Raw genomic sequence first — 12,280 nt, forward strand, 5'->3', positions numbered from 1 at the left:
CAAGTGAATAATACTAACGTCTAACAAAAATAAAGTATTTTAATTTTTTTGATTATTGCATTTATGTTTATCCGATGTCTTGAATTCTTTTTTAAAAAATTAGTTCATAGATTCTAGATTTTTTGAACACTCTGTACAGCTAATAGTTATAATTAGGAACAATATATTTTATAAAACTAAGGTTGTGGCACTCCTGACTGACACCTCTGCTAACAGCCATAAATGGTCAGTAGAACAAACTCTCCAACAGATTATAAAGTCTGTTTTTGAAAAAGGAAAGATTCTTTCCCAAACAATTCCATTTTTGGGCTCTTTTGATTATATGGTTCATTTATGCAGACACCCTTGCATTTTGCAAAAGTAAAATTAAGATGATAAAAAAGTCAAAAGTGATGACTGTGCGGGGGTGGGGGGGGGCGGATGAGGAGAGAGTGAAACACTAGAGTTTGTTATTTTAAATACCACAAGACGTGCAACTCCGATTACACTTTGTATTGATGTGGCTCTGAACTGGAGAATATAGAGTGAGTCGGCAACTCAGGCGGTGGTCAGGTCTGTCCTGCTGTTTGAGTTGTATGTGGTCTTATGCCCTCTGAAGGCAACCTTATAAAATGGAAAGCCTTGCTTCTCATCTGCTCAGAAACTGGCTGCTTATTTTCCAAAATATTTGATGATCAGTGGGCTTACAAGTGAGTTGATTTTAAAATATGGAATTTCTGGGCTGATGAAAAGAGGCTCAGTGGGCCTGATGTGTCTCAACCTCATTTCACATTACGATGCAAATACTCCTATGCACTCAATTGATTCTGCTATGTTTTGAAGACTAAGGAGAGAGTTTGCCTACTGGGCAGGATACTAAAACATAGTAAGGTCCACCATCAAATAACTGTGTGTGGTAGGGGAGGGAGGGAGAGAGAGGGGGAGAGGGGAAGTGGGGGAAGGGGGGGAAGGGAAGGCTGAGGGGTCTGGGAGCAGGAGGGGGGAGCCGGAAGGGCAGAAGAGAGACAGTGAGGAGAGAGACAGAGAGAGAAAAAGAGGAGAGAATAGGGTTAGGAGACAATTATCTATCTCATCTTCCCCCCAGCAATTACACAATGATTTTCAAGGCTGTTTCTTTTGCAGAAGTTGGTAAGTTTCAGCTTGTTTTTTATTCAACTAGATCTTTTTGTTCAAAGTTGATATTTTTTCAACTTGCAAAGCAAATAGATTTTCCCTTGGACAGAGTCCCTACAAAACAGACCCTGAGCGCACTTTTGAAGTCAAGCAAATTTGATGGATGATCCATTCTCATGTCAGAAGATAACTTTGGTCAACTTCCAAATTCATTGTAGAATTTCAGGCAGCCATGGATGTGGCTCTTTGGATGTTTTCAGTGTATATTTGCAGAGTCTGGGGCAGTGGAGGAGGAAAGCTTGCACGACATCCGCAGACACCACACAGTAGCAATGAATCTCCTCCAAAGACAGGCAGCAAGATGCTAGCTGTATCAAGGCTTGGTTCAGTTTATCAGAGGATGTTGTTTGCAGGACCACCCTTTTCAAAGTGCTGTGGTAGTTTTGAGAGATAAAGCTAACCTGTTCCACCATAAATGTGAAGGTGTTTAATTCTATACTAGCCACAGGGATAGCAGGCTGCAGGATTTGGGGTATTTTCTTTGCAGGGACTGTGTGATCCAGCTCGATGTCCACAGAGAGAGTCGGGTGTCTCTTTGCCACAGCCTCCCATATCTCAGCGGAGATAGCTGGGTTGTATTTATCCATACGTTCACAGTGCAGCTGAAGGAGTTTCAGGGGTGGGCGCTTGTCATTTAGCAGCTCAGCAAGGACATCTTCTGTCAAGCTTGAATAAAACAATCCCAGAGCAGACAGATTTGGACAACACCTCAGGGCCTCCTTAAGGCTTTCTGAAGTCACTGTACACACAAATGTCTTATTATTGATGAATAGACTCTTCAAACATGGACTTCTGCTGGTGACAAGTTGAATGGTGTCATCATCCAAATTGAATGGCATTTTTCGGAAGTCAATGTGTCGGAGGTGCAAATGAGAGTTTGCTTTGAATAAATTGTGGACACTTTGCAGCAAGTCTTGCCCAGAATAGAAGTAAGGATTTTCACCCGTGCACACTATGGAGAGGCCCAACAGATCAGTTGCCAATTCAGACATATTGTGCAGAATTTGGGCAAAGTTCTTGCGATTTGCCTTCAAAGACTGATCACACAAAATCTTCAGATATTTCACGTTACGCTGGAACTGTTGATAAAAATGCACATTCTGGTCATTTTCCTCTCCAGAGTCACACCTGTCATCGAAAGCATAGCAAGACATTAATACAAACATACCTTAGGAATAAGGCACAAACAATCCAAAGAGAAAATGGTGAATGGAGTGTGCTCTTGCTATAAGCCAAGACCACAACATTGTAAGACTACACACAATCCGCTGACTGCTCCATTTGATCCTATTGTAGGCTAGGATCAAATTAGAGCGTAATAAGGACTTAATCATCTCAAAAATGTGTTTAGAGGCTGACAGAAGTGTTATTTCAGGATCATGCACAAGCACTGGTCCAGCTTATTGTATGTGAACATGAAGCATAAAAGGATTAAGTGGAGCCACAGAAACAGCCCTCGCTTTGCCCAGTTAATACTTCCAACTGTTCCCTCTGGACTAAAAACAGAATCATAGAATTAACTGAAAGTCATAAGTAGCTCGCAATAGAATGCTACAGAATAGAAAGAGGCTATTCAGCCCATCATGCCAGTGCCAGCCCCTTGAAAGAGCTTTCCAATGGTCCTCATGCTCTGGATCCTTCTCCATAGCTCTGCAACTTCATCCAATTTCCTTTTCAACGTTACTGTTGAATTTGCTCCAACCACCATTTCAGACATTTCTCCTTGATCTCCCTATCAATATGTGGAACTTTACATTTCTCTCCACAAAATTTCATCTGCCACATGTCTGTCCATTTCACCAGTGTATCTCCAACTGAAGTCTGTCATTATTCTTCTCATTGTATACTGCATTTTTAAGTTTTGTGCCATCTACAAAGTTTGAAATTATGCCCTATTTACCTATGCTCAGTGAAATACTGACCCCTGGGGAACAGCACTATATACTTCCCTCCAACATTACAACAGCTCTCCACTTTACAATCGTTATCCAATTTTCCACTGACACAGCCACTACACTGTAATCCCACAGCTTTTAATTTTGCTAAACTGTTTACTATGTGGTATTTTATCAAATGCTTTTTGAAAATCCATTTGCACAAAATCAACTGCACCACTCTCATCAAATAAATGGATGCCTCTTTAGTTTTAAAGTTTATTTATTAGCATTACAAGTAGGCTTACATTAACACTGCAACAAAATTATTGTGAAAATCCCCTAGTCACCACACTCTGCCTGTTCCTTCATTATCTATTCCATATTTTTCCAAGTACAGGCACACTGTCTCAAATCAGGCTGTCCAAAAACTGGAGTTGTCTGAAAATCAGACATTTTTATAATGTGCATTGCACCAATTTTACTTAAGTACAATAAAATTGAACTAACCTGGACAATACAGCTAGGCACTGCACTAGTGTAGCGTGGCACCATACTAGTTATCTGCCTTGCCGCTTGCCTGCCAATCTTTTCCCGCACTCCCGCACTTGATCTCATCAGGCCTGGCTTGGCCTGAACCGACCAGTCTAAAATCTAGCAAGATCGGAAATGTGGCATAGTCTCAGTCTCAAGTTTACTGGTTTTGGGATACTGTCCCAATTAAGGATCCTCAAGTTGTTATCTACAAAATTTTTCTTCACTAGCAGATGGATTAGCATGTATTTGATGGGTTTATCCCTCTCTCCATTTTTGAACAGAAGTGTAACATTTGCAATCCCTCAGCGCTCCTATATCTAAAGGGCCAGAGTTCTGCATTTTCCACCTTTACATCCTTCAGTAACCTAGGATGTATCACATGTGGACTGTGTGACTTTTCTATCAGCACTGCCAACCATTTAAGTACCTTCACTTTATCTGTTTTAAACTTATCCAAATTTTTCTGTCATCTCCTCCTTCATTGCAACACCTGCAGCAACTTATTTAGTGAATACAGTGCAAAGTACTCAGTACATCAGCCATGCAATTTACCTTCAAAATAAAAACTCTTTTGGTCCCTAAGCAGTTCCCACCTCCATCCCTGCTTCCTTTATTAAAGCTATTTATATGTTTACAAAACAAAGTTTAGAATGAGCTTTTAAATTCCCCACTGTTATATTCTTATATGCTGTCTCTGCTCCTCTTATTTCCTTCGTCAGTTCCCCTTTGTATTTTATTCAACTTGGTTCTCTACCATATTATGAACTGGACATTTATCATAAGGCTCCTTTGTCTGTTTCATTTTAAAAAACTGTATCTTGAGTTGTTCAATGGCTTCACCTCCCCTCTCTTGGGAATATATTTAGACTGAATCTGAACTATCTCCTCTTTGAAGATTTCATAAGAACATAAGAAATAGGAGCAGGAGTAGGCCATCCAGCCCTTCAAGTCTGCCCCGCCATTCAATAAGATCATGGCTGATCTGTCGCTGCTCAGTTCCACTTTCCCGCCCTCTCCCTATAACCCTTAATCCGCTCTCCTATCAAAAACCCATCAACCCGCGTCTTAAAAATATTTAGCTAGGCAGCCTCCACCACTTCAACGGGCAGAGAATTCCAGAGATTCACCACCCTTTGAGTGAAGAAGTTCCTCCTCAACTCCGTTCTAAACCGCCCCCCTTTTATCTTGACGCTGTGCCCCCTAGTCCTACTGTCTTTTTTGAGCAGGAAGAGTCTTTCCACCTCTATCCTATCCATCCCATTCATCATCTTATACGTCTCAATGAGGTCTCCCCTCATTCTTCTAAACTCCAACGAGTACAAGCCCAGTTTATTCAGCCTCTCCTCATAGCTCAACCCCCTCAACTCCGGTATCAGCCTAGTAAACCTCCTCTGCACTCCCTCCAAGGCCAAAATATCTTTGCGCAGGTGCGGCGCCCAAAACTGCACACAGTACTCCAGCTGCAGCCTCACCAATGCCCTATACAGCTGCAGCAAGACCTCCCTACTTTTATATTCAATCCCCCTCGCTATGAAGGCCAGCATCCCATTCGCCTTCCTGACCACCTGCTGCACCTGCAAGCTGGGTTTTTGCGACTCATGCACAAGGACCCCGAGGTCGCTCTGCACTGTCGCCTGCTGCAGTTTCTTGCCGCGTAAGTAATAGTCCTTCCTACCATTCTTCCTACCAAAGTGGACCACCTACTCTTTTACTGTTTTACCACCTGATTCACCTGGGCCAGATCTCTCTTCAACTCAGTGAATTTAGCTCTTTTCCAGTTGAGTAGTTTCACATGCGATTTTTCCTTGTCCTTTTTCATAACTATTTTCAACATAATTATGTTGTTATCACTGCTTCCTGAATGCTTCTGCACTGAAACATGCTCCACTTTACCTGCTCCATTGCCCATAACTAGACCCAGTACTGCTTGCTTCCTCACGAGGTTAGAATCATATTGAATGATTAGAGTCTCCCATTATCACTACTTTGTTCCTTAATTCTAAACAAATTAATTCCATTCTTCAACACTTAAATATATCATTCATTGCTTGAACAGTATCTTTAATTAATCCTGCTACTCACCCACAACATTTTTTTTGCCCTTCTTATCTGTCCTTTAATACCCTGTAGCCAGGCTTCCATTATTGCTATTATATAACTTGCCAGAGCTCACTGGCCTTATTTATTACATTATGTAATTACATACTTGCATCCCAAATATGTCTTAATCAGCTTTGCATTTTTACTCTGGCTGATTCCTCCTATTTCTGAACTATTCTTTAATCCAATGTGGTTTGTCATTCCCAGTGCTCTGTGCACCTTGTATTTCCTGTCTGATGATTCACTTGGCACTATGCCACTGAGTTTAAAATAGACCATCTTTAAAATTTCACACATGGGAATTATAAATAATGCAGAATCTTTTCCAACACTTCCAACCTGAGTTCTCAGACTGTCATTATTGCTCACTGTGCAAGTATTCACTTTTTCACCTTTCAAAATATGCAGATCTCTTCTCAAATGGGACGTTTACCAGACCAATTCTGTGCACACTTTTTCACATAAACTTCACAAAACAGAGTGGAATCAGTGAAGTAATCTTTACCTAGGACACACCCTGTGGATAAGATCCTGTCAATTATTTAATTTGGCTGGATAAGAGGTCTGCTTTAAAGTTCTATGCACAAATGAACCGACATTCCCATCAAACAGAATAAGTGCAACTTCCACCCACAGCCATGTATTTGTGTTGATTTCAGGGATCCTGTAATTTGTTTTTGAGTCATGTAATTTTTAATTGAACGAACTCCATACCATCTGCATCTATTTTAACCACCACCACACCAGCCTCCATCAAAACCAAACTATATTTTTACAACAATATTTTTAAGGGCACCAATACCTTTGGATTTAGGATGTGTCAATTTCCAATCCATGAGAATCTCAGGGTAGGTATTCCAGATCCAGCAATGCTGCTGCAGGGACAAGGTCACAGTGAAAACACTATGTGCCCTGTATAAGAAAATGTACATTCATTGTGAGATTGCCCAAGGCATAGGGTGTATGCTGATTTGGGACCTGTGGGTAGGAGAGAGTGGAAGCAGTGACTCTGAATGTTAGCTGCAATAAAACCAGCAAATTACCATTTGGATTGTGGAGCAATGGAATCTGGAGAGAAATTCTGGCCCACTTGAAAATGCTGCCCTTGATCTGCTGCTGCAGGAGGGGTCTGGAGCCAAGGAATACCTCAAAGTGTTGGCTATCAGTCAGCAGTAATGCTCTCACCTCCAAGTCAGAACATGCCTATTCATAATGTGTAGCCACAGAATCTATGTCACAATGAATTTACTTTCAGTCTGTTGCAGCTTCAATAAGTCAGTTTTTGAAACTCTATTGCACAAAGATTACTGCAGGGCAGAGTTTGTTGGTAGCACTTAAAATGCTTCTAAAAGGCACAGATTTGTGCTACCCCCAAAATATGCCGCCAAAAAAAGCTATGTGTATGTCGCATTTTTATGAATGGTGCCTTAGGCAGAATCTTCCCGGTGCCACAGGGAGCGTTTCACAAAGTGAGATTGGGAGAATATCCCAGGAAAGACATGGTGAGTCAGTGCACCTTCAGAGGACCTTTCCAGGCAGCTCTGTACCTGCAGAGCTTACCCATTTGGCAGCTGCGAGTAGTCAATCTCCATCATTACGTGCTTATTTGCGGGCTCATTGAGGTGACCACTGGGATATTCCTGGAGACATACCTCCCCCTTACTGATGGCCAAGCCCAGCAGGTGCCTGAAGGAGAGCTTCCAGCAGCTTAGCTAGAGGAGCGGCAAGGTCTCAAGTGCTAAATACGGTCCTACCAGAGCCACAGCTATCATTAGACCATAGACGCTGCCACCAGCCATTCTGTGGAGGTTTCCCCTCCACTGAGGCAGCATAAGAATAACAGAGAATAGGAGTAGCAGTAGACCACATGTCTCGTCAAGACTGTTCCACTTTTCAATACAATCATGGCTGATCTGAGGCTTTAACTCCACTTTCCTCAACCACTCCCTATATTCCTTGGTCCCTGAGAGACCAAACATTTGTCTATCCCGGAATTAAATGTAGTCAACCATGGAGCTTTCACAATGCTCTAGAGTAGACAAATCTAAAATTTCACAACCATTTAAGTGAAGAAATTTCTTCTCAACTTAGTCCTAAATGATCAATCCCTTATCTTGAGACCTGAGTTTTAGATTTCCCAACCAGGGAATAATCCTCAGTGTAGACCCTGTCAGGCCCTTCACAATCTTGCTCGTTTCAGTGAGAATCCCTATCATTCTTCTAAACTCCAGAGACTATGGGCTCAATTTACCCAGCCTCTCATCATAGGTCAGCCTTCTCCTCCTAGGGACCAACCTTGTGAACCTTCACTGTATTGCCTCCAATGAAAATAAATCCTTAAACATGGAGACCAAAACCACACACTGTGGTCTCATCAAAATCCTATACAATTGCAACAAGACGTTATGATTCCTGCACTCCAAACCTCTTTAGTAAAGACCAACATGGCGGTTGCCTCACAACAGTGCCTACTGATTATTTAAGTGAAACAAGTAACTCCTCAGAGGGGCCCTGGAGATGGGAGTTGCCCTCGTGTTCCCTCTCGTGGCAGCACCCATCTCTGGTGGTGGGACTGTACTGCCATTCTTCCAAGACTGAGGTTCTCTGATTTGACTTGCACCCCAGAGGAACCTGTCCCTTTGTCCTTAGTTGGATGGTGACCCAGTGGCAGCCATGGGAAGATCTAAGAGCCTGGTGACCTGACAGTCCAACTGGAGTCAGGACCCAAAAACAGTCGTAGCCTAAGGGCAGAAGATTTTGCCGCATCTCTGTTTTTCCAAACTTCCTAATCATAACAACAGGTGTTCTGATGTGGGTTGCACTGCCTAAAGGGTGTGTTGAGAGATTAAATCACAGCTTGCAAAGGTGAATGGGATACGTACTTGGGAAAATAATGCGGACTATGGGGTAAAAGAAGGGGAATGAGACTAAACAGCTCTTTCCAAGAGTTGGCACAGATCGAATGGGCCGAATGGTTTCCTTCTGTACTATATAGAATCCCTACAGTGCAGAAGGAATCCATTTGGCCCATCAGGACTGCACTGACAACAGTACCTCCCAGGTTCTATCCCCCTAACCCCACATACCCTGCAAATCTCCTTGACACTAAGGGGCAAGTTAGCATGGCCAATCTACATGTTTGGACTGTGGGAGGAAACCAGAGCACCCGAAAGAAACCCACACAGACATGCAGAGTCTGCCCAGTCAGCTAAGACCAGAATTGAACTCAGGTCCCTGGCGCTGTGAGACAGCACTGCTAACTATCATAATTGCATCTTTACGTTTTGTATCTGTTTAAAGGAACACTACATATAAGCAACTTGAACAAATGTGTAATGAGATGAAGGGGGTTTACTAATTACCAGTCTCTATCTCAACACTCATGCCCCAGCAAGGATTCAACTTGAATGGAACATTCAAAACTAAAAAAAAGGTTTTATTTGTTCAGTGACAAGCAAGTTGCAAAATTCCAAATCCATCATTTAAAGAGTTATCTGCAAACAGACAGCACGAAATGGTTCCAACACAACTGCAGCTAAAAATCCAGCAGAATGACAACTCACCTCACTACCGTATAATACCACACAGCAGGAGAAACAACAGCCTCTGCCCATCTTCTGCAGACCTGTGAGGCTGAGTGCCTCTCACAGACCGACAAGTAGGAAAATATCAAGGCCAGGAGCTCCTCAGGGATTTCCATTCATTTGGGTTAGCTTTCTTGCTAGTTAGACACAAACTCGACTCCTTGGGAGATGGCAATTGTGCACAGGGGTACCTTGCAACAATAAAGACATTAGTTATTGCAGAACTGTTTCTGAGCCATGTCTGAATCTTTCATTTTATAAGATCTGACTTCCCACGGAGTAAGAGCTGTAAGGTTGCACAGACTATTTCACTGCCTCTAGAACACCAAAGGCTAAGCAATGAGCAGTTGGCAGGTTGTAATTCAGTTGACAGACATTCCTCAATAGCAGCTGACAGGAATTTGCACATTGTTATAGGTTGTATGACTTTGTCAGCCTTTTTTGCAATATGCTGTCCTGAGCACTGTTAACTAATATTGTGACTCACCCAGTAGCTTACTGGAGCTTATCAAATCTGATTCAATAATTCACAGACTGACTCAAATTTTCTGATCATGTGTCATATTCACACTCTGTTAACAATATTGGGAATGTTTTATTCCAAGATGGAGTCTTGCTCTCCATGGAAACCACAGGTACGGGTGCTCATGCTTTTCCATCCATAGTAAAGTTAATCGACAGAAAATTGTAAGGAATGTGCCCTAGACTTTCTACTATGTGCATTTGATGAATAAGGCTCCTTCATAGCAACATACACTCAGGAAGTTGCACACTGGCCAATTTGTGTTTGACCTATTGTTTTAAAGGTTGAGATTCACCCTCACTTAACATCACCATGTGCTCTCTCTCTGTCTCAGAGTGGTTATATTGTAATGTGGTGCCTTTGTTGCTATAAAGTTTGTATAACATCCTCATACGGTTTCACCCTGTAGATGTAAAAGTTTCCCCTCTAATGTTTCTAGTAATCACCTTAAATCTGTGGTCCATGGTAAATGACCTGTCCACAAGGGGAAACAAGTCTTCCTAGCCTACTCTCTCCAGGCCCCTCATAATTTTGCACACCTCAATCTAATCAACCATCAGTCTTCTCTGTTATGAGGAAAACAACCCTCCCTGCCCAAATAAAAGCAAATTATTACAGATGCTGGAATCTTAAACAAAAACATAAAATGCTGGAAAATCTCAGCAGGTCTGACAGTATCTGTGGAGAGAGAACACAGCTAATGTTTCAAGTCTAGACGATTCTTCATCAGAGTTAAAGATAACTAGAAATAGGATGTGATTTATACCGTTGAGGGGAGGGGAAAGCAGGGGGATGGAGCAATAGGGGCAGTGACAGAGGGTCAGTAATAGGTGGAGGCTGGGGAGAGATTGACTAAGATGTCATGGGCAAAAAGCCAAGGGGAATATAAATGGTGGCGATCATGGCTGAGAAGGGTGTTGACAGTGACACAATAAGATATCAGAATGTTAATGGCAGAGCAAAGATAAGCAGAGTGTCAAGTGATAACCTGAAAGAGGCAACACTCGGTCCTAGTGGGGTGGGCGGTGGAGAGACAGTGGGGAGAGAAAAAAGATGGAAAGTGGGATTTTAAAAAAAGGATGGAAAAAATGAATCAATGGAAGAAATAAACCATGTAAGAAATTGGACCTGTTTCTGCTAAAATTATGGCTAATACCCATTTCTCATTCATGGCACAATTACGCACCAACATTCAATCTCCTTGTTGAAATGAGCACTGTTTTACTTGTTGTCAAGTAACTTGAGGTGTTGATGCTCTACTATCTTTGAGGTTTCTGGAGGTAATAACAAATCAAATGTAATTCTCAACTTTCTCTAAGAGAAATAATGAAGGTGAACTTTGTGCAGTCGCATGAGATAATGTTTCTATAAGATGCCAAAAAACTATTCATATGATGTGATATCGAACTTTGCTTTTTTGAAGCTTCTTAAAAAAATGTTTCAAGAAGTGTTTCAGGGAATGCACTAGTTGATGGATGATCTGGTATGGATTTTATGTGTGGAGTACCATTTACTTTAAGATAATGCTTGAACTCTTGTGGAAGTAAACTGTGAACCATTATCACTAACATTCTGTTCCAGTTTATCAAGTCTTGCAAAAGATTTGTCCAGTTTCTAATAGTTTGTTCAGTTGTAATAAATTTCATGATAGCAGCTTTTGGCCACTGTGAGTGTGCATCAATTATGACTAAGAATATGTAACCTTTAAATGAACCAGCAAAATCTACATGCAATTATTGCCATGGCATTTTGGGCTATTCCCAACATTGTAAAGGAGACAATAGTGGAGTATTTCTTAATTGTGCACAGAATTGACACTGTCCTACTTTTTCTTCAATCTGAGCATCTAAACTATCCAAAAATAACTACATGCCAGTTCCTTCATCTGGACTATACCAGGATGTCCTTAATGTAGTTGTTCAAGAAATCATCCTTGCAGACTAGGAGGAATGATACGCTTGTTGCTGTTTTGATTTCTTATTGGGAGTTCCCAAATTGTGGATCTTCATTCCTCCACCAAATTGCAAAGCCTCCTTTGGATTTGATCTCTGCAGTCACAGAGGACATTAGCAGCTCTTTAGAGATAACAAGGTGGTAGCCATTCGGAGCAAGTTCCTTTTGTTTGAATCATAGCCAGTTATGACTTCAATCATTTTGAAGTCTTTGTCCAGTTTTAAAAAGTTCTAGATTTGTCTGGAGATATATTTTATAAAAATATAGAGGGAGGTCTTGGCTCCAGAACACTCAAGCTTCTTATAGCTGTGCTGGTTTAGTCCTCACTCACTGTTTTGCTGAAGGGCAGCCTCAGTCTCTTTTGTGCCCATTTATTGTAGTTGTGCAACTATAGAAGCTAGGGCCATTAACTTTGGTTGATTTTATTGCTTTGTTTGAAACACCTTTTATAATCACACATAGATATGCATGTCCATGCATCTAGCTCCACTAGAGGTCAGTAGATCACTACTCCAGCTTCCAAAGATAACTCTGGA

At 41.6% G+C, this 12,280-nt stretch overlaps 1 protein-coding gene across 2 annotated transcripts in view; it reads right to left on the reverse strand.

Annotated features, from left to right (window-relative positions):
* Window positions 1-1,005: 1,005 nt before the first annotated feature.
* The window catches only part of fbxl8 (F-box and leucine-rich repeat protein 8), a 31,424-nt gene continuing 20,149 nt past the window's right edge, over window positions 1,006-12,280 (reverse strand). Inside the window, exons 4-5 of one of the 2 annotated variants that reach the window (XM_080187139.1) lie at window positions 9,248-9,459; window positions 1,006-2,252 (exon numbers count right to left, since the gene is read on the reverse strand). In XM_080187139.1, the coding sequence (XP_080043265.1) occupies window positions 1,323-2,252; window positions 9,248-9,298 (981 nt within the window). In that variant the 5' untranslated portion in view covers window positions 9,299-9,459 and the 3' untranslated portion in view covers window positions 1,006-1,322. Of the gene's footprint in view, window positions 2,302-9,247; window positions 9,460-12,280 lie in introns of both variants that reach the window. The other variant, XM_080187137.1, reaches the window with a different exon arrangement.

Source organism: Carcharhinus amblyrhynchos, chromosome 4 (genome assembly GCF_965287045.1).
Source record: "Carcharhinus amblyrhynchos chromosome 4, sCarAmb.v2.hapA, whole genome shotgun sequence".
NCBI lineage: Eukaryota > Metazoa > Chordata > Chondrichthyes > Carcharhiniformes > Carcharhinidae > Carcharhinus > Carcharhinus amblyrhynchos.